We start from the raw sequence: 26,664 nt of genomic DNA on the forward strand, positions 1-26,664 counted from the left end.
GTGGGGAAATTCCCCACTGCCTGTAAAGTAATGTGTTTACCTCATTGGAAACATCCCGTTCTTCTGGGCAATTTTACCTGCAAATTATTGTGAAGATGACTTCCTCCCTAGCTGTACCTTCTAATTGATAATCATGTTAGCTTATACAGAGCCTTGATGAATAAAAGTATATATAAAGGTACGTTTTTTTTTTTCAGCCAAGACCTTTAGGTTCCACCTTAGAAGCTGCTTTAGATAACAGCTTAATGATTAAAGGGGAACCATTGAATTCTCCAACAGCCAAGCTGGCCCTAATTCTCTTAATGCTTAATCAGACACAGATCTCGGTGTCCTTGTTCCCATTCCTGCCCTCAGTTCTCCTGATATAAGAAACTAGTGACAGATGGGTATACATTCTAAAGAGCTAAAGTACAACCCACTGATTGTCTTTTATGTACAAAAGTTTAGGTTTGTGATTCCTTTAGGATTCCTTGTAAGATTAACTTTCAAGATAGACAGGAAAATGACTGATTCTTTCTTGGTAGCCTGGAACACACCCTGCCAGCAAGAGAGTTGTCTGTGAAAAGATACTTTCTGACTACTTATGTTCTGGTGACCTGCAATAAGTTACTTAGAAATAAATGTATATGGGATATTGGGATGACTTTGTTTTTAATCATATAAGGGAGATGAAAAAACATGTTACCTGTACCCTGTAGGAATTTAGCAAAATCTCTGTATGGGATAGAGATTAGAATTAACAGATGTTTCTTAGAAGTGCTTTGACCTTAAAGAATTCTTGTGGAAAACAATGGTTTTTTTGCTGAGGGGGCCTTGCAGCCATCCCATAACCTTGGCACACTTGGGGCTCTTGTATTATTGTGTATTGCACACAATGCTTACTTAATGAAGGACTAGAGCCATGGAGGTATGGGATGCTCCTCTCAGTAAGACATGTAGATTAAGGTTGGGGACCTCTGAATGGGGAAATATTTTATGTAACAATTGACAAATACATCTTTGTATGGCTGTGAGAGCCAAATGCAGTCCAGCAAGTTCATCCGAAGAGGCTGATGAGTAAGGAGGAAATGATCAAGAGAATGTGTGAGGGTCTTTTTCCTAAACCCCCCAATAGACAGGCCCAGGACACGCCAACACTGCAGATTTTCCCTTCGAACCCTGAGTTCTTAGAGGCTGGTCCCCAAGACAGCAATAAATATGTGAACAAAAAAAAAAAAAAACACTTTTTTTTTTTTTTTGGTTTTTTGAGACAGGGTTTCTCTATGTAGTTTTGGTGACTGTCCAGGATCTCACTCTGTAGACCAGGCTGGCCTCGAACTCACAGAGATCTGCCTGGCTCTGCCTCCTGAGTGCTGGGATTAAAGGCATGCGCCACTGCCACCTGGCTTCAAAAAAATCTTTTTAAGGGGGTAAATAAAGGAATGAACAGACAGTGTGCACTTCTCAGGCTATGGGTGAGGAGCAGAGCTTAGATACAGCCGTCTCCATGGAGCACTGTCATCTACTCGTTCTGAAAATGCTTCTTTTGTGAGTGTGCACTTGTCCTCATGAATCAGAGCTAGTCAAAGGCTAACCCACTGACTCCAACTGGGATCTGTGGGTATTCTCTCAGGAACCCACACCATTTTATTTCCGTTATAAAGGCCTGGTATATGTCTACTACCCATAGACTACTATGAGACCCACAACTAGGCATGTCTTAGTTACACACAACTTACCACAACTGGTGCTTGTCTATAATTCCAGCATTGAAGAGGATTAAGGTTGAGAGTTCAAAGTCATCCTTGTCTACAGAGCAAATTTGGGACTAGCTTGGGCTACATGAGATGCTGGCTCAAGACACATTAGTAAAGAAAAAGGAGGGAGGTCCATGTGTTTCTCTAGTTAAGACACGGGGGGAGGTGTTGCTCAGTATGGCTCAGGAGAGAAAGGCACTAACCACACAGGCCTGGAAACCTGAGTTGTCTCCCACAGAAACTCCATGTCAAGATAGAAGGGGATAATCAGAGAAACAGGAAGAATCCAGGAAGTTGTTCTCTGGCTTACACATGTGCCATGGCATGTGTGCCCTATATGCACTTTATAAATATGTAAGTACATTATTTAAAAAAGAGGTAAACAGCAGGAGTTCAGTACAAATCCCTAACATTGCTACTGTCTTTACTTTTTTTGTTTGTTTTGTTTTTCAAGACAGGGTTTCTCTGTGTAGCTCTGGCTGTCCTAGAATTCACTCTGTAGACTAGGCTTAGCCTTGAACTCACAGATCTGCCTGCCTCTGCCTCTTGAGTGCTGGGATTAAGGCATGTGCCACCACTGCATGTCTTTGTCCTTATATCTTAACACTGCATCCTGGCCAGGCCTGAGGAGATGGCATGGCACGATTGGTGAAGTACTTGACTTGCAAACACGAGGGCCTGGCTCCCCTCCCCAGATCTGGCCTGCTTCCCCTCCCCAGATCTGGCCTGCTTCCCATCCCCAGATCCCACAGTTTAAAAATATGAAGGAAAAGGCCTGGCATGGTGGTAAATTCTTGTAATCTCACAATTGAGGAGGCAGAGACAGGCTTGAGATCCTGGTAGAGACCTGGGAGGTAGAGACAGGAAGTAGAGAGCCTGGGGCTTGCTGGCCAGCCAGCCTAAGTAAATTGTCTGGTTCCAAGCCAGTGAGAGATGCTGTCTCATAAAACAACAAGCCAGAGACTCTTCCCACCCCTCTACTGCCGTGTGCCCTGAGGGTGTGGTAGTGTGATACAGACATCCCATTTAGGGCGGAGCACTCCAGAGTCACCTGCTCTGCACTTTGGCCAGTCACGAGTCTCCATTAGCCACTGACCATGGCAAACAGAAGCTTCTTTGATGAGAAATGGAAGCTGGGGTAAACTATGGGTGTAAAGATAGGTGTTTAGAAGGCTGCTGAAGCTGGGTCCATTTAGCAAGCAGGTTCTCCCCTGGGGCCTGTGACCTGCCTACCCACGGGTATTTGGGCGGGTTTACAGAACAAGCCATTGAGTTCCACCCTGTGGGGCAGGCCTTAAATCCAGCCAGGAAGTAGGTAATTACTCCCATGACATTCATGCCATTACTGCACAACCGTAGGTCTCGCTTTTTGAAGTTTTTAATTACCTCAGCAGCACCTCCCTGAGGATCAAGGTTCCAGGACCTGTGCAGAAAAAACTCAACCTTCATCCTAACCCACAGAAGACATCCTGGTCATTCAGACCTAGGTGGCTCTGGACCAGCATTCCCACAGTGCTCCAGGCCTTCAATTTATCCCTCTCCATACTCTAATAGGGCTGTTGACATACTCAAGAACTGTAAAACTAGAAACTTAAAGTTATGCATTTCTTGTGTTTTGTCTTTTCCTTACAACACTAGATAGACCAATGATTGGTAGACGTTCAGTGAATGAAAGGGCCAGGTGCTGTGGCACATGTCCATATCCCCAGCACTTAGGACATGGAGGCAGGAGGATCAGGAGGAGTTCAAGTCATCCTCAACTACATAGCAAGTTCTAGGCAAGCCTGGGATTCATGAGACTTTGTCTCAAAAAGAAAAACAGAATAAAATTATGAATGAACATACATCAAAGCTGGCTTGTTCTTTGGAAGTTTGTAACACCTTAACCAAGATTCTTCCTTCCTTTCTGTATTTACTGACTCTGCCTTCCTGTTGCATGAAGATTTCTGACATCGAGAGCCGGATTTCAGCCCTGACCATCGCTGGCTTGAACATAGCACCCTGTGTGCGTCTCACGAGACGACGGGATCAGAAGCAAAGGAGCCAGGTGCGTCTGTCTCTCCTTCCCTCCCCCATTAGAAGATTCCATGACCTGGAAATTCCAAGTACAGTGTTTACCGAAGGCTGTGTTTGTTTGTAGGTACAAACTATAGACACATCGAGGCAGCAGAGGAGGAAACTACCCGCTCCTCCTGTGAAAGGTATGCTGCACTTAAAACACCAAGCTTGAGTCATGGAAAGAGCTCAGAGGGCTGTATGTGAGCCAGTGTGAGGACCAGATCCAATGTACCCTCTCTCCAAGGATTGTTCTACTCTGTCTTCCTTGTGGGTGTGTGATAGATAGGGTGTGCATGAGAATGGATGAGTGGGTGTGAGAGTGGTGACGTATGCCAGTGTGCCTGTGTGAGCAAGTGTGTGTGTGAAAGTGTGGGAGTCTGAGAGTATGAGGATGAGAATGTGTAGAGGGGAGTGTGTGTTTGTGAGAGTATGTGTATGAGGGTCAGATGTGTGAGTGTGTGTGTGTGCATGCATGAATGTGAAGGTGTATGGCTGAATGTGGATGTACATGTGAGGGTGTGGGGGCTCAGTGTGCAGCTGAGTGGGTATGTATATGAGTATGAGGTTAGTGAGTATATGTATTGATGTGTCTATGGGAGAGTATATGAAGTGTGTGAGTACATGTATGTCTTTGTATGAGAGTATGAACATGTGACAATGTGAGTATGGAGAGAGTATGAGATTGTGTATGATTGTACGTGTATGTGTGTGATTGTCTTAGTGTATGTGTGAAGGTATGTATGGGTGTGGAGTATTTGAACATGTGAATGTATGTGTGATTTTGTATGAGTATGTATATGTATGGGGTGTGAGAGGATATGAGGTGTGAGTGTGGTCTGTTGGGGATATGGGTGTGCATGTGAGTCTGAGAATGTTTGAGTGTGTGGGTGTATGAGTGAGTGCATTGTGAATGTGTTTGAACATGTGTGGGGTGAACATGAATTAGTGCATTAGTGTGTGAGAGCTTATTTTCTGTGAGTGTGTGTCTGTAAAGCTGTGTGTGAGTAATTGTGTTTATGTTAGATTATGTATTTAAGAGTGTTGGCCACATAAGTATGGAGGTATCTGGGTATGTGTCAGGTGTATGTATATGTGTCTGAGTGTGGGGATGGACTTGGTGTGTAACAGTGTGTGCATAAGTGAGGGTGTGTGCATAAGCATGAATGTGAAAGTATGAATGTGTTGGTGTGTATCCGTGTATGAAAGAGTACTGTGTGAGTGTGTGAATGTGGGAGTTTCTGCCAGTTTGAGTGTGAGGCTGTGAAGGTGATTATGTTGATATGAATGCATTTCTGAGTGTTTTGAGTGTGTATACATATGTGTTTGAGATTGTGTTTATGAGCATGTATGAATCTAAGTTTGAATGTGACTGTGTTCATGAGGGGAGGTCTGAATGTATGCTCGTTTGTGTATGCATCTATGTATGTGTCTGTGTTTGAGTGTGTGTATGCATGAGTGATTGTGTGTGAGTGTGAGGGTGCATGTGTATTTTGTGTGTGAGCATATGTGAACTTGAGGTGTGTTTTGTGTATGTGTGAGCTTACATGTAAATGAGTGTGTGAATGTACTTGTGTATGAGTGTGTGTGGAGCTAGGCTGGTAACCAGTAACCCCCAGCAGTGCCCCAGGCCTCTGCAACCCCCCCACCCTCCACACAGCACCTGGATTACAAGTATTTTATGTGGGTGCTGGGATCCAGACTCAGGCACGGCACGCCTTCCTCCCACAGAGCCATCTCTCCAGCCGTTCTAGCCTGTCTTGACCTGGGTCCCCTAAAAGCGAACCTTGGAACACCCATGTGTGTGGGGTAGTTAGTGAGGAGATTCCAGGAAGCACTGAGGGTAGAGGGAAGACAAAGGAGAGGAAAGTGTGCCCACCAAGTCAGGGTGCTTTAATGAGTGAGTTATTCTTGGGGAAATGAAGCCAACTCCCCTCGACTGAGCCATCTCCCGGCACCTAATTCCTATTATTTGTTTTGTTTCCTTTTTAGCTGAAAAAACGGAAGCATCCTCTGTGGCCGCCATGAAAACATTTAACTGTAACTTCCTTCTACAAGGCTTCTCCACAAGCAGGCCCTCGGAAAGCGAAGGTGGTACCAAGGACTTGATGGTAAATACTGTCTCGTACCGCCGTGCCACATGATGGCCCCTGCTTTCCTGTGCCCGTCACGCTGCCCCCTCCATCCCTAGCTGTGCCAGGTCTGGCACTGCTGGCTCTTTAACCTGAGCCTGTCGTCCCAGACGTACCTCTACCTAGCTCATTTTAAGAACAGCTACAATATGATGGAAATGAAAGTGTGTGCCGGGCCTGGTAGGTGTGTAAGGGCTTTTACTCTGGAATGGTCTGTGTGCATTTGAATTTTTCTGTTAGTCGTGAATGGCTTTTCCTATGTAGAGTCAGCAGCTGCCCCCAAATGACAAAGGACAGGACAGAGGAAAATGTCACGGACTCTAGGGTCACACAGGAAGGGCTAATGGAGTGTTTGCACGAAAACATTTACAGCTAGGTGGGGTGGCTTCTGTCTGTAATCTCATCATTAGGGAGGCTAAGGCAGGAGCATTGCTGTGAATTTGGGGCCAGACAGGGCGTTATGATGAGGTCCAGGTGAGCCTCAGTTACACAGCCAGACACTGTGGCCGATAACATGGCTCATGGAGTGTCGTAGTTAGGTTTACTACTGCTGTGATGAAACACCATGACCAAAGCAACTCGGGGAGAAAGGGTTTTTGCAGCTTGTATCCTGAGTCACAGTCTGTTGATGGAAACAAAGGCAGGAACTCAAATTGGGCAGGAACCTGGAGGCAGGAGCTGATGCAGAGGCCATGGAGGGGTGCTGCTTCCTGGCTTGCTCAGCCTGCTTTCTTATAGAACCCAGGACCACCAGCCCAGGGATGGCACCACTGAAAATGAGCTGGGCCCTCCTCCATCAATGCTAATTAAGAAAACACCTTACAGGTTTGCCTACAGCCCAGTCTAATGTAAGCATTTGAATTTGTGTGTATGCATGTGTGATCTTCAAGTTAAATAATCAATTCATCAATGAATATAAAAACACAATTTGCAGCTGGGTTATGGTGGCTTACATATGCAGTCTCAACATGAGGGAAATGAAATAAGAGGATTGTTGTAAACTCAACACCAACCTGGGCTACATAGTGAACGCCAGATCTGCCAGACACTGTCTCAAAACAGCTAACAGCAATATGTGCATCAGAAGTTCAGAAACCAGTACAGTACATTGGAAGAGATATCTGACCCAGGCATGTCCAGAATATGTGCCTTGCTGATGGCAGACCCTGTGTGGAATGGCCAGAGGGATAGAAGGACACACCTACCTGCTGCTGTCTAGGCACCCTCTGCCTCTCCCATCCTCATCATCCCCCTCCTGGTCCACTCTGGGTGCAGAAGCACCAGGTAATGGCATAATATGAGGTCTACCCTTTGAACCACACATTACTGTCTTGATGGCCACAAGGAACCTCAGTCTTCATTGCTTTCCTTTATTTGTCACCTGTGACCCCTGACCTTTCAAAGTTCAGTCATCTTGCTACTGGCCATAACTTTAAAAAGCCTTAAAAAAATTAAGCCAGGTGGTGGTGTATGCCTTTAATCCCAGCACTTGGGAGGCAGGTGGCTCTCTGTGTGTTTGAAGCCAGCCTGGTCTACAGAGTGAGTTCCAGACAGCCAGGGCTGTACAGAGAAACTCTGTCTTGAAAAACTAAAAAAAGAAAGGAAAGAAGGAAGGAGAGAGAGAGACAGACAGAGAGAGAGACAGACAGACAGAGAGAGATCAGAGGTCGTGGAGGAGGACATGTCCCTTTGCCTGAGGTAGGCGCAGGCGAGTTCGGAGGCCGCCTTGGTGGTGGAAGAGCAAGCAGTTTGCCGGGTTACGGTCGGTGAGTTAAGAGCTCCCTTTTGCCTTTCCAGAAATAAATGCCAATTAAAGAGCTGAGTAATGTGAACATTGAGCATTGGTTAAGATGCTTAAATATCCAACTACCCATCACAGAAAATACCTAAGTACGTAACAGAAAATCTGCTTCCTAAGAATCAGTTTGCAAACAGAAAACCTCAGTAAATCCCGGGAGGAAGAAAGTGTCCAGTCATCCCTGTAACCACGTCCCAGACATGATCAGTTTGCCAGGTAGCTGGTGACAGTGTATCCATCTTGCTTCATTCAGGAGCCTGTTCTGGAGTCGGCTGTGATGTACTAACCTCAGAACTCCACAGCCAGTGACCCACTGCCTCCGGCCGTACACGACAGTGCCTTGACCCAACAGCCATCAAGTACTGTGTGGATTTCCACTGAGGCGAGGGCCTGGGGAGGCCCCAGTGCACTGCAGCACAGGGCTGTCTTGATACCTCACCCAGAAGGCCATCTCAGTCTGCAGCGCTGAGGTCTCGCCCACTCTCTGCCTTAGGCTCCCAGGGGAATCTGAGACCGAATATCCAGACGCTGGCTTCCAGTAGCAGAGCTCTGTGTTCAAAAGATGCATTGTGCCTGCTTAATTTGCTCCCATGTCTTATCTTCACCATCTCTGTGTGTTTGAATCTCTCTTATCCCCATCAACAGTTCATCCAATGGAAAACTGTTGGAGAGGAGGAGCTTCGGGGAAGGAGGAAGGAGGGGTTATTATCCTTGCTTACTCTTGTCTATCATCTCCTAACAGCTGCTAAGAGCAAGGGCCACTAGAAACAATCCCATTGGGAAATGCTCAGCCACCTCCAGCTAAGCTCCCAGCCCTCACCCCTGCCTCCATCACTGTCCTTCTCATGGCTTGGCAATCAGTAGCCACAAAATGAAAAGCTCGGATCCACCCGGGCCATACCCAGATCTCTTTGAAACCATGTCTCATTTTGAATTTGGGGTTCTTGCATGGATTTACTCAGGGGGAGAGGGGCCTAAGGAATGTCATTATTAGTCTAACTTTCAGGACACTGTTCAGAGTCAGTGTGATGTGGCTTGGTCATGACTGACATTGAAATGAGATTTGGGTAAATGAACTATCGCAAAATAGAACTACACAAGGAAAGTGTTCTATTCTCCAAAATACATTTCCCACCGGATTCAATGAGATTCATGTTCAACAGCAATGATGAAGGTGGTTAGGAAATCACCTTAGAGAAAAGTAGTGTGAAGTGTGAGGGAAGCAAGAGGTGCACCTGGCCGCACATTCATGGTCTGTTCCGGGGAGAGGCTGGCCTAAACGCATGAGTATCTAAAGTGTATTTATGCACACAAATGGAACTTGCACTCACTGGGTACTTGCAGCCTGTTTTTAATGTTGGCTTCCAGAATATTCTGAATCATGGAGTACGGTGGGGTTGGGGGGGCAGAGGAGGGATGTGAGGCGGTGAGCAGGGCAGTGAGTGACCATTAGGTGCTGGCTCTGGAGGAGACAATGTTCTCAATTTTGTCTGGTGTCCCTCCTCTGGTAGGCGTATGGGTTTTCCAGAATCTAAACCCAGGGTCAGACCACTGAACTTGCTGAAGCCATATGTGTGAGCTGGTTCTAACTGGAATGCCCCCAACCCCCAAAAGCCCAGCTCTGTTTTCACCTCCATGTTCTCGTGTGCATCCCCAGGCTTGATTTAACTGCCATCCCTGTGCTATGCGTGTACCATTGCTGCTGATGGGGTCCTCGGATTTCCGTAATGCTCCTGCTGTTGTATGTATCTCCCCAGAGAAAGGACTCCATGGAAATAGTAAACCTTTGGCATTTTATCCTGTGGGTGTGGTTCACACTAAAACAAAATTGAAAACACAACAAAAAGATCTGACTTCCAAATAGGATGTTTTCCTTAGGAGGCATGAGACTGCCTTTGTGCTAACAGTGTTCAAATACTCAGTTTTCTTTTGGAAAAAAAAGCGTGTACTCTGTAAGCCTTGCAAAAAATAATACTAATAATGAAGAAAAAGCCTGTTCTATGGCATCTGAACTTTTTTAAAGGTTTCCTTGTGCCAAATAAGTACAAAGATTTAATTTACTATTTAAACCATAAACATGCTATAGTTCCAGAAAATTATTTTGTCATCCAGTGATTTTGATCTTTAGTGTCAATATTTATATTTAGATTAATTTTTATAAATGAAATATTTTGATGGTTTAAGAAAATGAGGACAGAAAGGATACTATCTCTGACGGCCTCTCGGGGTTATGCCTTCATGTCTCACACACTCGGCCAAGAATCACTGTCAAAAGAAACGTCCACGACCGAGCAGTAAAAGTCACTTATGAAAATCATCTGTGTGATTTTTATTTATTTATTTGCTTATTTTGGTTGGAAATGTCCAGGAGTCTGTGTCCCTGCCTGCCTTCTACTTTTACTACCCACAGCCATCTGACCAAGTTGGTTCTCTCTCCATAGTTGAAACAAGGCAGTTTCCCAGGGCTGGGATTACAGGTGTGCACCTGCACATTACAGGTGTGCACCTACAAGTTGGCTTTTTGCTTTTCTTACTTGGGTGTAGGGAATATGAACTCAGATTTTCACACCTGAACAAGTACTTTGCTGACACACCCACCTCCCCAGCCCACGTGGACACTTTGACTAAGGCAACCAGAAGATTCTGCTTCTTGTAGCAGGATGCTCACAAGCATCATACATTGTACAGGATGACACCCACAGCAAAGAACAGTCCAGCCCAGACTTTTCACAGTACTGAGGATAAGAACCCTGAGTTGGTTAGACCTTGGAGGTGAACCCAGATGTCAGTAGGGAGTCCCTTGCCTGCCTTGTAGACACTGTGGATAGTCTCTCCCCCTCTGTCTTAGGGTTTCTATTGCTGTGAAGAGACACCATGACCATGGCACCTCTTATAAAGGAAAAACAATTAATTGGGGTGGCTTACACAATTTTCAGAGGTTTAGTCCACTATCATCACGGTTTGACATGGTGGTGTGCAGACAGACACAGTGCTGGAGAGATAGCCCAGTGTCCTACATCTTGAGTTGCAGGCAACAAGGACTCCCTACTGGGACACTGGGTGTGGCTTGAGCATATATGAGGCCTCAAAGCCCACCCCTATAGTGACACACTTCCCCCAACAAGGCCATACCTGTTACAATAAAGCCACATCTCCTAATACTGCCCCTCCCTATGAGCTTATGGGGGCCAGTTACATTCAAACTGCCACACCCACCCTTTTTCAGGCTTAGGAGGTTGCAACATCCTGGTATGCCCATAACACCCAAGCCAGACACTGGTTCCTGCCATCCACAAATGGGAATAGAAACCCTCTATTTATCTGGAAGAAACAAGTATATGGAAATACAAAAGCCAACAACCTTGTCAAACTAAGGTCCATAGAACACTGCTGTAATATAGCTGTTTCCTCAAGGGTGGGCCTTTCTGGAAGAAGCAGAAAGCTTCATGTGTCGAGAAACATGCAAGAGTCACAAGGCTCCTCCAGTTACATAAGCTATAAACTGTTGCTGGGAGAGAGGGGACTCTTCTGTGGAGCTGCCCACAGGTAGTATAGAGTACCAAACATGCAGCTTTCTCGGCTGTCACCATGATGGGGTGGATCTTCTTGGTAATGCACTTGCTTCAAGTCTATCATGCTTCTATAAGTAACCCCTCACACATGTTCCAACAAATGCCCTCAATAATCTCATGGAGTCACCAAGCTGGATTTGGGTGACATTGTGTCTTGAGTCTATCATTGCCCTATCTGAGGAAAAGTCATACAGTAGACACCCTCAGATGTGCTTAGCATCACCTGGGTGGGGTGTCCAAACTGGCCCACCCTGATGTCAATCATTTAAACCTCCAACAGCATCCCAGTGTGGTGCTGATACTGTGAATCCCTGGATAATGCTTTTAAAGCCATTGATGGAGGAAGAAAAGGAAGGGACCCAGCTGGCTTCAAAAGCTTTCCCTGTGCCTGGGACATAACAGCTCCAGTGGAAACAATGAGAGAATATGAACCACTTCCTGGGGCGAGGGCCACTCACCTCATCCTCCTTTCACACAGGGAAGCTGATGGTCAGAAGAGCTAGAAAACTGAGGAGCTGAGATTTCAATGACACTTGGGCAAACAGCCCTTTCGTCCCCATAACTAATTGCACTGCTAGGCAAAGAGATTGGAAAGAGGATGTATCCTTCATGGGCCCCCAACCCAACCAAACACTTAGTTTTGAGGCCCTCCCATTGATGCAGGTAACATTTCATTCATACAACTTTGGGAATAACCAGAGTGCTTCAGCTCATTGTGAGCCTGTAATGAAGCACATGGTTAAATTAGATGTCTTTTCCCAACTGTTGTGGGTGGAAACACTGATGAGGTAGGGTCAAGGGCATTCTCTTATGAAAGCTCACATGGCAGATGCTACTGGAGTGGAGGTGCAGAACACAGGTCCCATCCAATCACACCATCTTGACACAAGTGGGAGAGTGACCCTCAACTGGAAGAATGCCTCCATCAGATTGGCCTGTAGGCAAAATTGTGAGGGATGTCCTTCATTGATAATGTGTGAGGGTCCAGCCTATTGTGGGTAGTGCCATCTCTGGGCAGACTGTCCTGGGATGTATAAGGAAGCAGGCTGAGCAAGCCGGTAAGCAGCCCTCCTCCATGGTCCCTGCTCCTGCTTGAGTTCCGCCCTGACTTCCCTCACTGATGGGCTATGATCAGGACATGTAAGCCCAACAAACCAATTGCTTTTGGTCACAGTGTTTCCTACAGTGATGGAAAGCAAACTGACACACAGCTTGCCAGTGGAAAACCTGAAGGTGGGATGGTGCAGGCTTCCCTCGAACACGAGCCCCAGGGACTTTGGGGTCCTGGTTTAAGGTTCCAACTAGAGAACCAGGGAAAGCTGGGAAGTGAGTCAGAGGAAAGGGGAGATATGTCACTAAATGTTACAGTTGAGTCCTCACACCACCATCGATGAATCCTTACAACAGTGTGTGGGGGGGGCGGGGGGTCATAGCAACACCATTTAGTATGAGGAAAATTGAGAGCCAAAGGCAGGAAGAACAGCACAGAACTTCCCAAACCTGGAAAGGCTCCTGGAAAAGATCATGGGTCATCCCCCATCTGGTTGAAATGAGACTTTTACATATATCTGGGACACGGTCTCACTATGCACCCCTGACTGGCCTGGAACTCACTAGGTAGATCAGGCTAACTTTAAACTCTCAGAGATCTGCCTTCCTCTGCCTCCTGAGTGCTGGGATTATAAGTCTGTGTCACCATGCCTGGCTTCTTTTTTTGTTTTTGTTGTTTTTGTTTTTGTTTTTGTTTGTTTTTTATTTTATTTTATTTTTTTGCTTTTTGAGACAGGGTTTCTCTGTATAGCTTTCCTGGAACTCACTTGGTAGCCCAGGCTGGCCTCAAACTCACAGAGATCCGCCTGGCTCTGCCTCCCGAGTGCTGGGATTAAAGGTGTGAGCCACCACTGCCCAGCTTAAGATCAAGCTGTAGGCAAGCCTATACAGCATTTTCTTTTTTCTTTTTTGTTTTTGTTTTTTTTCCCCCGCCAGAGCTGAGGACCGAACCCAGGGCCTCTACCACTGAGCTAAATCCCCAACCCCCCCCCCCCTTTTTTTTGGCTTCTTAATATATATGAATATAGAAAAATTTTGAAAGTGGTTAAAACACAGTGATAGATCTAGGGGGATGTCTCTGGCTCAGTTGGTAATGCACCTTACAAATAGTGGAACTTGAGTTCAGTTCCCAGAACCCACATAAAAATGCCAGGCATGGAGGCACACACTTGTAATCCAACTTTGGAAAGCTAGAAACAGGTAGATTCCTGGGGCTCACTGGCCAGCTGGCCTAGCCTGATTGATGAGCACTAGGCCAATGAGAGTCCTCAGAAGAGATGGATGCCATTCCGAAGGATGACTGACACCTGTGACTGTCCTGTTCCCCTATGCACACGTGTAAACACACACATACACACTTAAGAAAGAACAAGAGAGAAGTGGTGCGGAACGTTGACACCCTCTTCTAGCAAGCCTTCTGAGGCTCCTCTGAGCCTCTTCATGTGCCTTGTCTATTCTGCCAACCCTCGTGTGCCAGTTAGTTCTCTGTCTACCTGACACAAGTAGGGTCATCTGGGAAGGAGAGGCCTCAACTGAGAAAAGCTTCCATCAGATGGCCCTCAAGCATGCCTGCGGGCTGGAGGTTAATGGTTGGTATGGGAGGGCACAGCCCACCTGGGTTGGTGGGCCTAGGTTGTATAAGAAAGCAAACTGAGCAACCCATGGGGAGCAAGCCAACGAGCAGCATTCCTCCTTGGCTGCTGCTTCAGTTCCTGCCTCCAGGTCCCCATCTTGAGCTCCTCCCTGACTTCCCTCCATGATGGACTGTAAGCTGTAAGGTGAAATAAACCCTCTCCTCCCAAAGCTGATTTTGTTCCTGGTGTTTATTACAACAACAGAAAGCTGGCTAGGAGATCCTGTTTTTAGAATGTCAGTTTAGGACTCCCTGACCCATTTTTGCCAAGTTGGAACACACACATACACACACACACACACACACACACACACACACACACACACACACACACCAATTATGTACCTGAGATACCCCTCTCAGGAGACAGAATGGCAAGCATCTGCATCCCTAAGAAAGACATGGCTCTTCTTGTTTCCTGGGTTATTCAGACACAACATGAAGATTTTTCTCCTGAAAAATAAGTGCTCTATTTACCTTGACAACTGTGACCCAGAGTTCAGGGCATCTAGAAGTTTCCAGAAGTATCTAGTTGCCACTCAGACTTTCGCTGTACTGTGGCTGGTCAGCTCACCTGTAAAGTCACATTCTAAGTGGCTCCCTTATGCTGCCAGGACCTTACAGGAAATAATTCACCAGAAACACTTTAGCAGGAGCCTGGTAACCATAGCTACCAGATGCTTATGCCAAGCCCTTCCCATTTCCTCTTCAAATCAGAAAAATCTGTCGAGAATCAGTGTCCTGACGACCTCTGGGTCATCTGAGAGCTGAGTCTCTAAGATGGTTAACTGAAATAAGAACACCCGCCGAGCGGTGGTGATGCACACCTGTAATCCCAGCACTCAGGAGGCAGAGGCAGATGAATCTCTGTGAGTTCGAGGCCAGCCTCGTTTACAAAGTGAGTTTCAGGACAGCCTCCAAAGCTACAGAGAAACCTTGTCTCGAAAAACAAAAAGAAAAAAAAATTAAAAGAAAAAAGAAAAAGAAAAAAAGAAATAAGAACACCCGAATTGTGGTACCACCATTCCATGCCACTGTCCCGTGGGCTGGGGTCCTGGGCAAAATAAAAAGGAGAACGTGAGCTGGGCATGAGCCTTCATCTCTCTCTGCTCATGCCTGTATTGGCCACCCCTGCTCCTGCCACATGCCTTCCCTGCCGTCATGGACTGGACCCTCAAACTAGGAGCCGGAATACCCACTTCCCTCACCCGTTTTTGTCACTGCAGTGAGAAAAGTCACCAACAGGGTCGCACATTAGTATAAAGCACGCAGAAGACCATGAGCTCTTGGGTTTCGACATTTCACAGTTCCTCTCTTTTTTACTCTGTGTGTTGATCTTTCACAAAGAGTCAATGTCATTGAGGTTTTTGATAAATGGCTGTCGTGCTGGAGCATTTGGCCCCTTTAAAAATAGCTCTCCCTGACAGCCGCTCTGTTTTCGCCCAGGGGAAGTGTTTCCCGGACAAAATTTGCATTTTGCAGAGCAGTTGGCTGTGTGAGCCTTCTGTCTCCGTGACTGTGCTGGGATTGTAATACAGCACAGGTAAACAGGACTGACTTTCCAGGGGGTGGGGAAATGTCAAAGAGGTGATCAAAGGGTCCAGTTTGGTGGGACGTAGGTCTTTAAATACAAGGAGAGAAATACATTTTCTCCCAGAGCTGTCCTGTCTGGTAAAGATGAAAGACTGAAGGCTAACTTGTGCATGAACATTCTGATTTGGCACTGTTTCTAGATTGCTCCTGGGCTGTGTCAGAGCTACTGGCTACACTTGGAGCATCAGGGTTCCACAGAGTTCTTCAGGAGCCACCAGGAAATGACCTGTTCTGTGTGAGGCTTTTGAGAGTTTTGTCTCTTTCCTCTCTTACATCCTCTCCATGAGAGCAATCCTAAGATTGCTTCCAGGATGCATGCACGTGTGTGTTTACACAGCTTTTTCTTGCACTGGCCCAAGATCTTGAGGGACTGGGTTCCATTTGTCCTGCACAGACCCTGGAGAGAAAGTGGAACCTGGGGTGGACTGTGGTAGGCTTTGGCTCTAGCCTGGGGTTACTTCTGGCCATGTGACTAGACTGGTAACTATGCAAACAAGGGATCACCCCCTTTCTGTGTGCTTTCTGGGATTAGGGATGAGCAACTATCCTGGTCTTTTTTTCTTACCATTGCTGTAACAAAATACCTGAGACGGTGAAGATAGCCCTTTTGGTAAAGGACTTTCCACACAAGGGTGAGGATCTGAGTTCAGGTCCCAGAACCCATATCAAAAGGCATAATGGTGAGTGCCTGTGTTCCCAGTGCTGAGGACGCAGAGACAGGCAGGGCCCTGGGATTTCTGGCCAGTCTATCTAATCAGCAAGTTCAGGTTCAGCAAGAGACTATCCCAAAAAATAAGGTGGAGGAGCTGGAGAGATGGCTCAGTGGTTAAGAACACTTGATGCTTTTGCAGAGGACCCAGGTTCAATTCCCAGCACCCACATCAGAGGTTCACAGTTACCTGAAACTCCATTTTCAGGGGATCCCTGGTCCTCTTCTGACATCCACAGGCACCTGCATGTACATGGTGCACATACATACACCACACACATAAAATTAAATTTTTAGAAAAATGCTGTGTTTAAAAGCAAGAAGGAGATCAACTGAAGAAGAACCAGACCTCAGCCTCTGGCCTCCGTGTGCACACACTCACGGGGTGGGGATGGCGTGGCTCCAGTGGGGGCCTCCTGGCTGATGATATCACAGAAGAATGAAGAACAGAGGTCCTTTCTCTTTAAATGGTGCTGTCACTGCATGTCTACATCCATAGCAATTCCCCCTTTCCTCCTCGGATGCTGAAGTGCTGATTGTGTGGACATAGTCTTTTCTGCTGACGTCACTTGGGCATTCATCAGCTTGGTGCCCATGTGTTATTGAACGGTCTGAAGATGAGGGAGTTGGTCCCCCTTTTAGATTTGAAGCGTCAGGATTCTGGTCTCCTGGCCTCCACTCCGGCCTTGATGGCAGGGTAAATGGACTTTTTGGCTAATGCTGAAGATGCACATCTAACTTTGGTTGGAGCAGGTGCTCTAAACACTGGGAAAGCGGGGCTGTGGCACCATAGCATTTTCAAGTGACTTCCTCTGGCAGGACCCCCCCCTTCACCCACCGAGGACCACACACCAAGGAAGGGGCTTTCTCGACTTTGCATCCTCTCAAGGTACTTTCGGTCTTGAAATGACTTGGTGTAACCTTGAAAATCCTATTCGTCTTTTTGTTCCTTTTGTTTTGAGACAGGGTTTCTCTGTGTAGCCCTGGCTGTCCTGGAACTTTCTTTGTAGACCAGGATGGTCTTGAACTCACAGAGATCCACCTGCCCCTGCTTCCCAAGGGCTGGGATTACAGGTGTGTGCCAGCAAATGCAGCTCCCCCTCGTCTTTTACAGATGCCACCTCCCCTGCAATGGTCCCCAAACCCTTCCTAGCTTGGGAGCCTCCATGAGTAGTGCCAATGATTGGGTGTGAGGGCTCCAAGCCACTCAAAATCTAGATCCAAATCTGCTGTGGTTGAAATGCAAGTTCTGCTTCCTCTGGAGCCCTGGACCTTCCCAGAAATCTGTGGGTTTATACCAACCTGCAGTGGTCTCCACTCCTCGTGGAAGGCCAACGTTTCATGACACAAAGACATCAAAGAGGGAAAGGTCACAGAGCCCTGGGCAGCAGAAGAGGAGGTATTGTTGTGGAACAGCACTGGGAGGCCGTGGTAGGTTGGGCCAAGGTGCCCTGGTGCGTGAGGGAGACACGCCATGAAGATGTGGTGGTGGGCTGTGGCACAGTGGAAAGTTACCATGTAGGCATGGTATCCATGTAGGAAGTTTGGGGGGGGGGAGAGAAAGAGAGAGAGAGACAGAGACAGAGAGAGAGGGAGAGAGAGAGAGAGAGAGAGAAGGAGAGGGGGACAGGAGGTGCACACCTTGTGGGAATAGAGAGAAAGAGAGAGGGGGTGAAGAGGAGTTTTCTCTTAAAGAGGGCTTTACGTAGGATGATGTCAGGATGCTGGGTGGGTCAGGGTATTATCTGCTTATTGGCCAGGATTCCAAGAAGTGAGTCTGCATGCTAATAGGTATGCCCTATGCTTCTCGGTCTATTCTTGCTACTATAATGAAACACCACAGTCTTCAGTAGCTGGAGCTATTTTGGAAGGCTGTAGAAGCTTTTGGAGGAAGATTCCCTAAGGCAGATTCTCTTAAGGGGGATGCCTCGCCTCTTGCTCTCTCTTCTTCCCCATACATCCACCACCACGATGCCCAAGCACATAGCGCCACACAAGCATGGGTAAGCTCTTGAAGACTGTGGGCCACAAACACAACGGTCTTGTCATTCACAGCAGCACAAAAGTAACTAACACAAGAGGCAGAGCGAGAGTTGTGTTATATATGGTGGCTTGAAAAACAAGTGACGTGTGAAATATGCTCAGATGTCTGCCTAGTACCAGCGAGATCACATCCGGTCTATCTGCCAAACCAAAGTCTAGTGATTTCCTTTTCTGACATGTTTGATTTGAGATTCTGGGAGGGTGACATGGTCTAGGATGAAGCTGGGTCTACACTGGAAGAAAGTGGTGACATGAAGATCAGGATGGAACTAAAGATTACTACATGGCTGAGGTCACTGAGAGGACATATATATATAAGAAGGAAAAGGACTGAGATCCTGGTCCTGTGTGTGATGATTTGAAGGAGAAATTCCGTCACGGGCTCACCACTTGGTCCCTGGTTGGTGGGACTGTTTGGGGAGGTGGTGCGGCCTTGCTGGAGGAAATACATCACAGGGGGAGTTCATAGCCTCACTCCACTTCCAGGTTACTCTCTGCTTTGTAGCATGAATCTTAATTGGTCTTATTAATAAAATCAAACCTGATGCCAGGTATTGGAGTGAACACTGGAAGATTAGAGAAGCAGAACAAGCCACAGCTTCATCATTTTGCCAATTCCTCAGCTGATCCTGTTTCCTCAGACTGGAAGCTTCTGTGTCCTCATCCAAATAGATCTCAGCTGAACTGCTGCTCAAAAGCCTAAAAGCTTAACCAGCTCTAGTTCCTGGTCCTCACGCCTTATATACCTTTCTGCCTCCTGCCATTACTTCCTGAAATTAAAGCCGTGAGTCACCGTGCTTGGCTGTTTCTAGTATGGCCTTGAACTCACAGAGATCCAGGCATATCTGGATTTCTGCCTCTGGGATGCTAGTATTAAAGGAGTGTGCTACCATTGCCTAATCTCTGTGTTTAATATTGTGGCTGTTCTGTTCTCTGACCCCAGATAAGTTTATTAGAGTGCACAATATTTTGAGGAACACAATACTACCACACTGCTTCATGTCTGCTTTTGAAGATATGGTCTCTCCGCTTCCTGCTCCATCTCCCTGACACCATGCCTCCCCCCACCATTACAGACAGACTCTCTCCCTCCCTCCCCCCCCCCTCTCTCGTCAAAATAAGCCCTTCCCTCCATAAGTTGTCTTTGTCATGGTTTTCTGGCATAGAACAGGGCAGCAGCTTTTGCACATACAACTGTATAAGCAGAGAGAGCAGGCAGGAGGGGGGAAGATAACAAAGAGAGAAGTGACTTGAGAAACTAAGGGAAAGGGTGGCTCAGTGGTATAAAGAAGGTAAACCCCAAGGAACCGGTGGTATGACCATTCCACCAGTCAATGGGGAAATCGAAGCAAGCTCGGGAGACTCCACAGGAAGACCAACAGAGGGTCACAGTAAGTGATCCTGGGACTGGCAGATGTACCTCTCCACGTATTATAACAGGTGTTCATTCTTTGAATTCAACATGATTAGAACCACAAAGCACAACTCCTGGCACTAGACATGTGGAAAGTTTCAGGAAAAGAGGCAAGCTACACAGTTAAGCAATGTTTTCATGCTCTGAGAAGAGAGATTCACAGTCAGCACTGGGTGGCCACATTGCCCAGAGACAGGCTCAAGGGTCACAGATCTGTGTCCATTGGCTCAAAGCCACATCTCTGGGGTGTCCTGTTGGCTTATTTGCTCTCTCCTGCCTCCTTCATAGTGGTATTTGTTCCCTTCCAGTTGAGGTTTGGGGATTCTCTTCCCAGTGGGAGAGCTTGTGCACTGTCATTGGTTGTGATAATCTAGATTGTATCTTAAGTTCTTTACTGCGTGGATAGAATGAGGGAGGGAGGGGTGTGTGTGTGTGTGTGTGTGTGTGTGTGTGTGTGCGTGTGCGCGTGTGTGCATGCATGTGTCTGTGTGCATGAGTGTAGAAGTACTTTACCCAATGGGCCATCTTCTCAGCTCTTCTATACTATTTTTAGATTTATTTTATTCTTATTTAGTGTACGCGTATGTATCTGTGTGTGTGTACACACACATACAGGTGCCCATGGAGGCCAGAATAGATTGTTGGATCCAGTGGAGCCACTGGACATGGGCACTGGAAACTAAACTCAGGTCCTCTGGAAAAGCAGCAGGTGCTCTTAACTACTGAGCCATCTCCCCAGACCCTCTGTTCTTTTTAATTCATACTGTGAGGACTTCTAAAATTGTCCTTCTGTGTAACTAAAGACCATGGACTTCCTACAGCCTTTGCTTGCTTCTTAACACCCAGTTCTACAATGCTTACTGAGCTTCCACTAAATAACTTCTTTGTTCACAGCATCCTTGCTCATAAACGAAGACAGGCTCCTTCCATCTGTTTCTTCTGTGAATGGGTCAGTGATGTTCCCACAGAGAATTACAGCAATTACATAGAAAATAATGTGCTTGCTTTGAAAAGCTTTTGTGGGTGGGTAGTTTTGACAGATGCACATGATTTCTAAGAAGGCAAAGGTCTTCACTCGCCATTATCTATAAGAAAAAGCCAGATGAAATCCCTTTCTACCGTTACCAAGAAAAATGCTTCAAAAGACAATGTCTACAGTACTACCTAGAGGCCTCATTTACTTGGGCACGACAGGCCAGGAGGCAGTGGCATCGTCCAGCCCACTGCTGTTCCTGGCAGCTCTGTGCTGTCTCCTGATTCTGCTCAGGGGGCATTACTATTTACAAAGCCTGTTGTCCTAAGGGATCATTCTGAGCCGAATTGAAGAGGGGGTTTTCTTTGATTTAACCTGTTTCCTTGATCTCTGTAACCTACCCATTTCTCAAGGATAAGCAGCTTTATTTACATGTTTGGGTGCCTCTGCTTCCCTCCCTTAATGATGTTTGAGGGTAAGGTGTGTGTGTGTGTGTAGAGGTCAGATGTCAACTTCATCGTATTTCCTCAACTGTCCTCCACCTTTTGTTTGTTTGTTTGTTTTCCAAGACAGGGTTTCTCTGTGGCACCCTGGCTGTCCTGGAAGTCACTCTGTAGACCAGGCTGGCCTCAAACTCAGAAATCCACCTGCCTCTGCTGGGATTAAAGGTGTGCACCACGACTGTCCAGCCTGCCCACCTTATGTTTTAAGACAGAGTCTATCACTTGGTCCTTGCCACTTGGGTCAGGCTGGCTGAGCAGTGAGTCACAGAGGTCAGCCGGCTCTACTTCTCAGCACTGGGACTTTAAATGCGTGACACAGCACCTGGATTTTCACATTTGAATGAGAAATGTCCCCCATAGGCTCATGTCCTTGAACACTTAGTCACTGGCTGGGGGTGCTGTTTGGGGGTGGTAGAACCTTTAGGACATGGAGCCTTGCTGGAGGAAGCACGTCTCTGGGGGATGGACTCTGAGAGTTTATAGCCTTGCCTCACTTCCAGTTCGCTCTGGCTGTTGTGTGGTCTGCTTGCTTCCTGCTCCAGCAGCCTGCTACCACACCTTCCTCATCATTAAGAAGTCCCTCTCTGGAACGGTAAGCCAAAATAAACTCATCATGCCATAAGGTTCTGTGAAAAGTGCCAAGAGACAAAAGCACCAGTGCATAGCTGTGATGCCTGTGGAACAGGGCATGACTGTCTCAGCAAGAGACAAAAGTAACCAGTGCATAGCTGTGATGCCTGCAGAACACAGCATGACCGTCACAGCGAGATGTCTTCAGTGCGCAACAGTGGCACTCACATTGTGGAGGTAACCAGCAGCTGTCTAATTTCACCTACAGCCCAATCAATAGGATGGAATTTATGCCTGGTACCATAAGCCCAGCCAACTGCCCATGGTTAGTTATGCTTGGAACCTAGAGGAGAACCTACTACTGTCATGTTCCTAAACCAATATCATTTCTAACTTCATTCTAAATACTTATCCTTATATCCACAGGAAAGTTTAGCACTCATCCCTCATCAAAGATGCTTCTTTTTGTAGCTGGAGAAGAGCATTAGAGAAAGTCACAGCTCATCGGAATGCAGAGAACAACTGGCTCTCAGATGCCTGCCCAGTCCCAACTGATACAGCAAAAATATAATCCCTACATCTAGGTTTCAGGAAACATCACGGAAGGAGAGACAGAATATCATCAAAATATGTGAAATTCCCAATTAATTAATAAAAATATTCCACTAAAAAAAGAATGTAATATTTTTTTAAAGAAAAAATGAATCTTGAATAAGGCTGTCCCACCAGCATTATGAATTCATTGAACAGAAAAAGTTGTTTCCAGTAAGTAGGATTATGTTAAAATGGGTGGGGATGTGGGCCCAGCAGCCTAAGAACTGACAGAGCAAGAAGTGCATGGAGTCGATTAAACAGAGGTTCCTGAGGGCAAAGCTTGGTGGCAAGCTTGCCTCTCACTGTGGCTGTGGGCAAAGCCTTGTACTCTTGAGACAGAAGGGCCCCATTGGTCTGGGAATACATACGGTGCCAGACAGAGCATGATGTGAGTATATTGTATATTGTCAAAAACTAATTAGTGGCTCAGGTTTTAAAAAGTCTCAGAATCAATGCAATGTTTCTGTTAAAACAAGCTAAGAAAAGAAGTCGGGAAGCTATTATGGTGTTGAAAACATCAGCACAAATGTAAGCTGCAGGGAGGTCACTGCTTGTCCTAGATTCCTTCTGTTGCTGTGACGAAACACCCTGACCAAAAGCAACTTGCAGAGCAAAGGATGTATTTGGCCTATAATTCCAGGTCACAGTCAATTCCTGTAGGGAGGTCAGGGGCTTGCAGGTCACATGATGTCTACAGTCAAGAGCAGAGAGACAGTGGCTCCTTTGTGCTCATTTGTGCTCAGGCAATTTTCCTCATTCCTCCACAGTTCGGGATCTAGCCTATAAAGTAGTGCTGCCCACATCTGGGGTGTGTCTTGTACGCTAGTTACCAGTGAAGACAGTCCCAGACAGACATGTCCACAGGCCACACAGATCTAGGTAATTCCTCTCTTTCCTCATTGCAATGATTGTATGCCATGGAAAGTTGAAAGTTAAAACTAGCCAGCACACTGCTTCATCCTGAAGGAAGAGGTCAGCGCACTTGCAGAAATATACAAGACCATATATTATGCAGTGTTCATACCATGTGGGGCCCTGGATCTTTCCTCGTTGAAGAAGACATGGAAGGAACATTAAAACTGAGTGGCCAATGAGAATCAAACGGCTTTGCTTTGACGAGAGGACTAGAGTTGGTATCATTCGCCAGCCCACTGGGGAATGCGAGGTGAGTCTCCTCAGCTAGGACCATGTTCACATCTGTCATTAGAAAAGCTTCAGTCTTAACAAAATGAGACCACGCGACTTGCCAGGAGCCTGAGATGGGTGCAAATGGAGCTTTAGAGAAGCTGCCTGACCCGGCTGACCAAAGATCCCATGTAGGGTCTCAATGTCTCCTTAGATGTCACCAGGTCTCCAAAAGACCCTTGTCCCTCCAACCTCAATCCCTGGCGATGGAGCTGGATTCATGTTTGGGAGACTGTCACTTTCATGTGCCAAAGCCTTCAGGTCTGGAGAGTTACCCAACCTGAGCTCAGGAGAATCTCCCCACTTCATGTCTGCAGAATAACTCAGTCCTTACTCACTGAATTCTTACTTGCCCTGCAGTTAGAATATACTTAACCATGCATTGATTATCCCAGCATTTCAGGATTGATAATAGTCTTTGGTTACATTTCTGGCTATAGTGGCAGGGCCTTGCCACACAAGCATGAGGACCTGAGTTAAATCCCCAGCACACACCTGAGTGTGATGGGCATGTGCTTATTACTAACACTAGGGGTGACACAGGATGGAGTCCCTGGGGCCCAGTGGCCAGCCAGTCCAGCTGAAGATTCAGTGAGAGACCCTGTCTCCAAAAGTAAGATGAAGAGGGATTGAAGACACTCACATCAACCTCTGGCCTCCAAAAGCTTGTACACATAGGTGTACACACACACACACACACACACACACACACACACACACACCAAACAAACAAGACACTCAATGGTCTTGAGGTTTGTTCAAAACAAATCTCAAAGTTGGTAATATTTCATCAGATTTTCTGATTAAAAAAAAAAAAAAAGCCAGGTGGTGGTGGCACACTCCTATAATCCCAGTACTGGGGAGGCAGAGGTTGGTGGATCTCTGTGAGTTTGAGGTCAGCCTGATCTACAAAGCAAGTTCCAGGACAACTAGAGTTGTTACACAGAGAAAGTCTGTCTCAATCAATCAATCAATCAATCAATCAATAAATAAATAAATACAGATTTAAAGCACTTCCACTTAAACAAGTGTGATTCCAAGAACATCTATTTTTAGATGTTTAGGGGTTTTTGAGGTTCTAGAAATGGATCTGGAGAGGTCAAGATCAGTGAAGAGCACACATGATTTAACCTTTGGGAAAATGTGTCCTGCTGAGCACATGGCCAAGTGAGCAAAATCCAGAGTGGCAATGGGTCAGACTCAGCCTCAGGCAACTTACCCCGGCTTCCTGTGCTCCCCAGATTTCTCACAGTGAAGGGGTTTTATTTCTCTTATTCATTGGTGTCTACTTTTCCTGGATTCCTCCAACACAATTATGTTGTACACATTGGCTGTCATGATTCTAAGAAAAATTTTGTTAGAATGAACCAACGTGATTGGCTATAATGAATCAGGTTTGATAGAGGAAGAACCCTGAAAATCCTAACTACAGACATTAAGAAATAAACCTAGAAAAACTATCAAACATGTAACATGTTTTACCTGCTCAAACACAAAACAAAAAAAATCATCTTTGGCTAATTTGAATACAACACACAGTCTATACTTGTATTAACAATACAAACATATATGTTATTTTTAAAAGTTTATCGGGTTGGGGATTTAGCTCAGTGGTAGAGCGCTTGCCTAGCAAGCACAAGGCCCTACGTTCGATCCTCAGCTCAAAAAATAAAAAAAGTTTATGTGTTTTCAGAACAAGGAAACAAAACACCAGTGAAAATGGATGGGCCTGTGGTGATATTTTGTTGTACCCTAATAAAGTCTGCCTGAAGATCAGAGGACAGAGGCAGCCTAGATTAAACATAGAGGCCAGGCAGTGGTGGTACACACCTTTAATCCTAGCACTTGGGAGGCAGAGATCCGTCTGGATCTCTGAGAGTTCAAAGCCACCCTGGATTACATGAGACTGATTCAGTCTAGGAGAGAAACAGAGCCAGGCAGTGGTGGCACACACCTTTAATCCCAGCACTTGAGATCTCACGCCTCTGCTACCAGTATTTGGGAAGCACACAGGCCATCAATCCAGCACTAGGAAGGAAGTGATATGGCTGGGCAAAGAAAGGTATATAAGGCGTGAGGAGACAGAAACAAAAGCCCTTTTGGCTAAAGGCTTTTCAGCTGAAGCCCTTTCAACCAAGAACTCAGCGCCTTTTGACTGAGGACTCAGAGGACTCTTGGAGTTGGTGAGGTGAGACTTGGCAGTGACTTGTTCCTTTGAATCTCTGATCTTTCAGCATTTATCGCCCCTCCCCCCAAAAAGAGAGACTTCCTGAGACCCACAGGTTCACAGGAATGAAAGAGATATGGTGTACACATTCTGTAGAAGATATGGTACCCCATGAACTGCCTCAGCCTTGAATCAGAATCACTTCCCGGGAATCTCATCATACAGTTTCCAGAAAAGACTTAAAACAAATAACGATGCTGTTCCAGGTACAACACTATGTGTGGTTGGAACAGCACTCTGTGGTGGGAAGTATTGTGTTCTCTTCACAGGAAATAGGCATGTAGAGAGGAAAAGTCCTTACCAGTGCTAATGGCTGGACATGGGCATGATGCCTGGTCTAACTCATAAGCCTAAAACCTTAAATTCTACACCATAATCCTGAGTGGTGAGGACTGCCTGTAATCTCAGGTCCCAGGAGGATTACACATTTTAGGCCAGCCTGAGCTAAACTATGAGATGTTGTCACAAACAGTCCTACCCACAAGCAAGGCATCAGGGCCAAGTATATTCAAGCCACAGTCATTGAGCTACCTCTTTCCCCAAGGTCCATAAAAGAGACAACTTCTCATGGGTCAGTAGCAGTGAGAAGAAACATGTCAGTCCTGTAGGCTGACTGAACTGCAGCAGGAAGCCAAAGACGAGAGGCCTCTGGAGCTGTGCCCTGACCTAACTCACAAGCCCATGTGACTCCATGGGAGATGAGAAAGACAGAGGACACAGGAAGTCAGAGGGCAAATGAAGCTTCAGGTCTACCCCACCCCTGAATAATGTTTGAGAAAATACACCAAGACCACAGCAATTCTTATAAAGGAAAACATTCAATTTGGGCTGGGTTACAGTTCAGACATTCAGCCCATTCTCATCATGGCAGGAAGTA

General features: G+C 46.3%; 1 protein-coding gene across 3 annotated transcripts in view; it reads left to right on the forward strand.

Moving 5' to 3' along the window:
- LOC118586922 (myosin VIIA and Rab interacting protein) overlaps nt 1-10,038 on the forward strand; it is a 153,239-nt gene extending 143,201 nt beyond the window's left edge. For all 3 annotated transcript variants that reach the window (XM_036192365.1, XM_036192366.1, XM_036192367.1), the window contains 4 exons: nt 3,679-3,783; nt 3,877-3,937; nt 5,784-5,902; nt 7,975-10,038. In XM_036192365.1, coding sequence (XP_036048258.1) covers nt 3,679-3,783; nt 3,877-3,937; nt 5,784-5,902; nt 7,975-8,007 — 318 coding nt within the window. In that variant the 3' untranslated portion in view covers nt 8,008-10,038. The remainder of the gene's footprint in view (nt 1-3,678; nt 3,784-3,876; nt 3,938-5,783; nt 5,903-7,974) is intronic.
- The last annotated feature ends 16,626 nt before the right edge of the window (nt 10,039-26,664 follow it).

Source organism: Onychomys torridus, chromosome 7 (assembly GCF_903995425.1).
Source record: "Onychomys torridus chromosome 7, mOncTor1.1, whole genome shotgun sequence".
NCBI classification, from domain to species: Eukaryota; Metazoa; Chordata; class Mammalia; order Rodentia; family Cricetidae; genus Onychomys; species Onychomys torridus.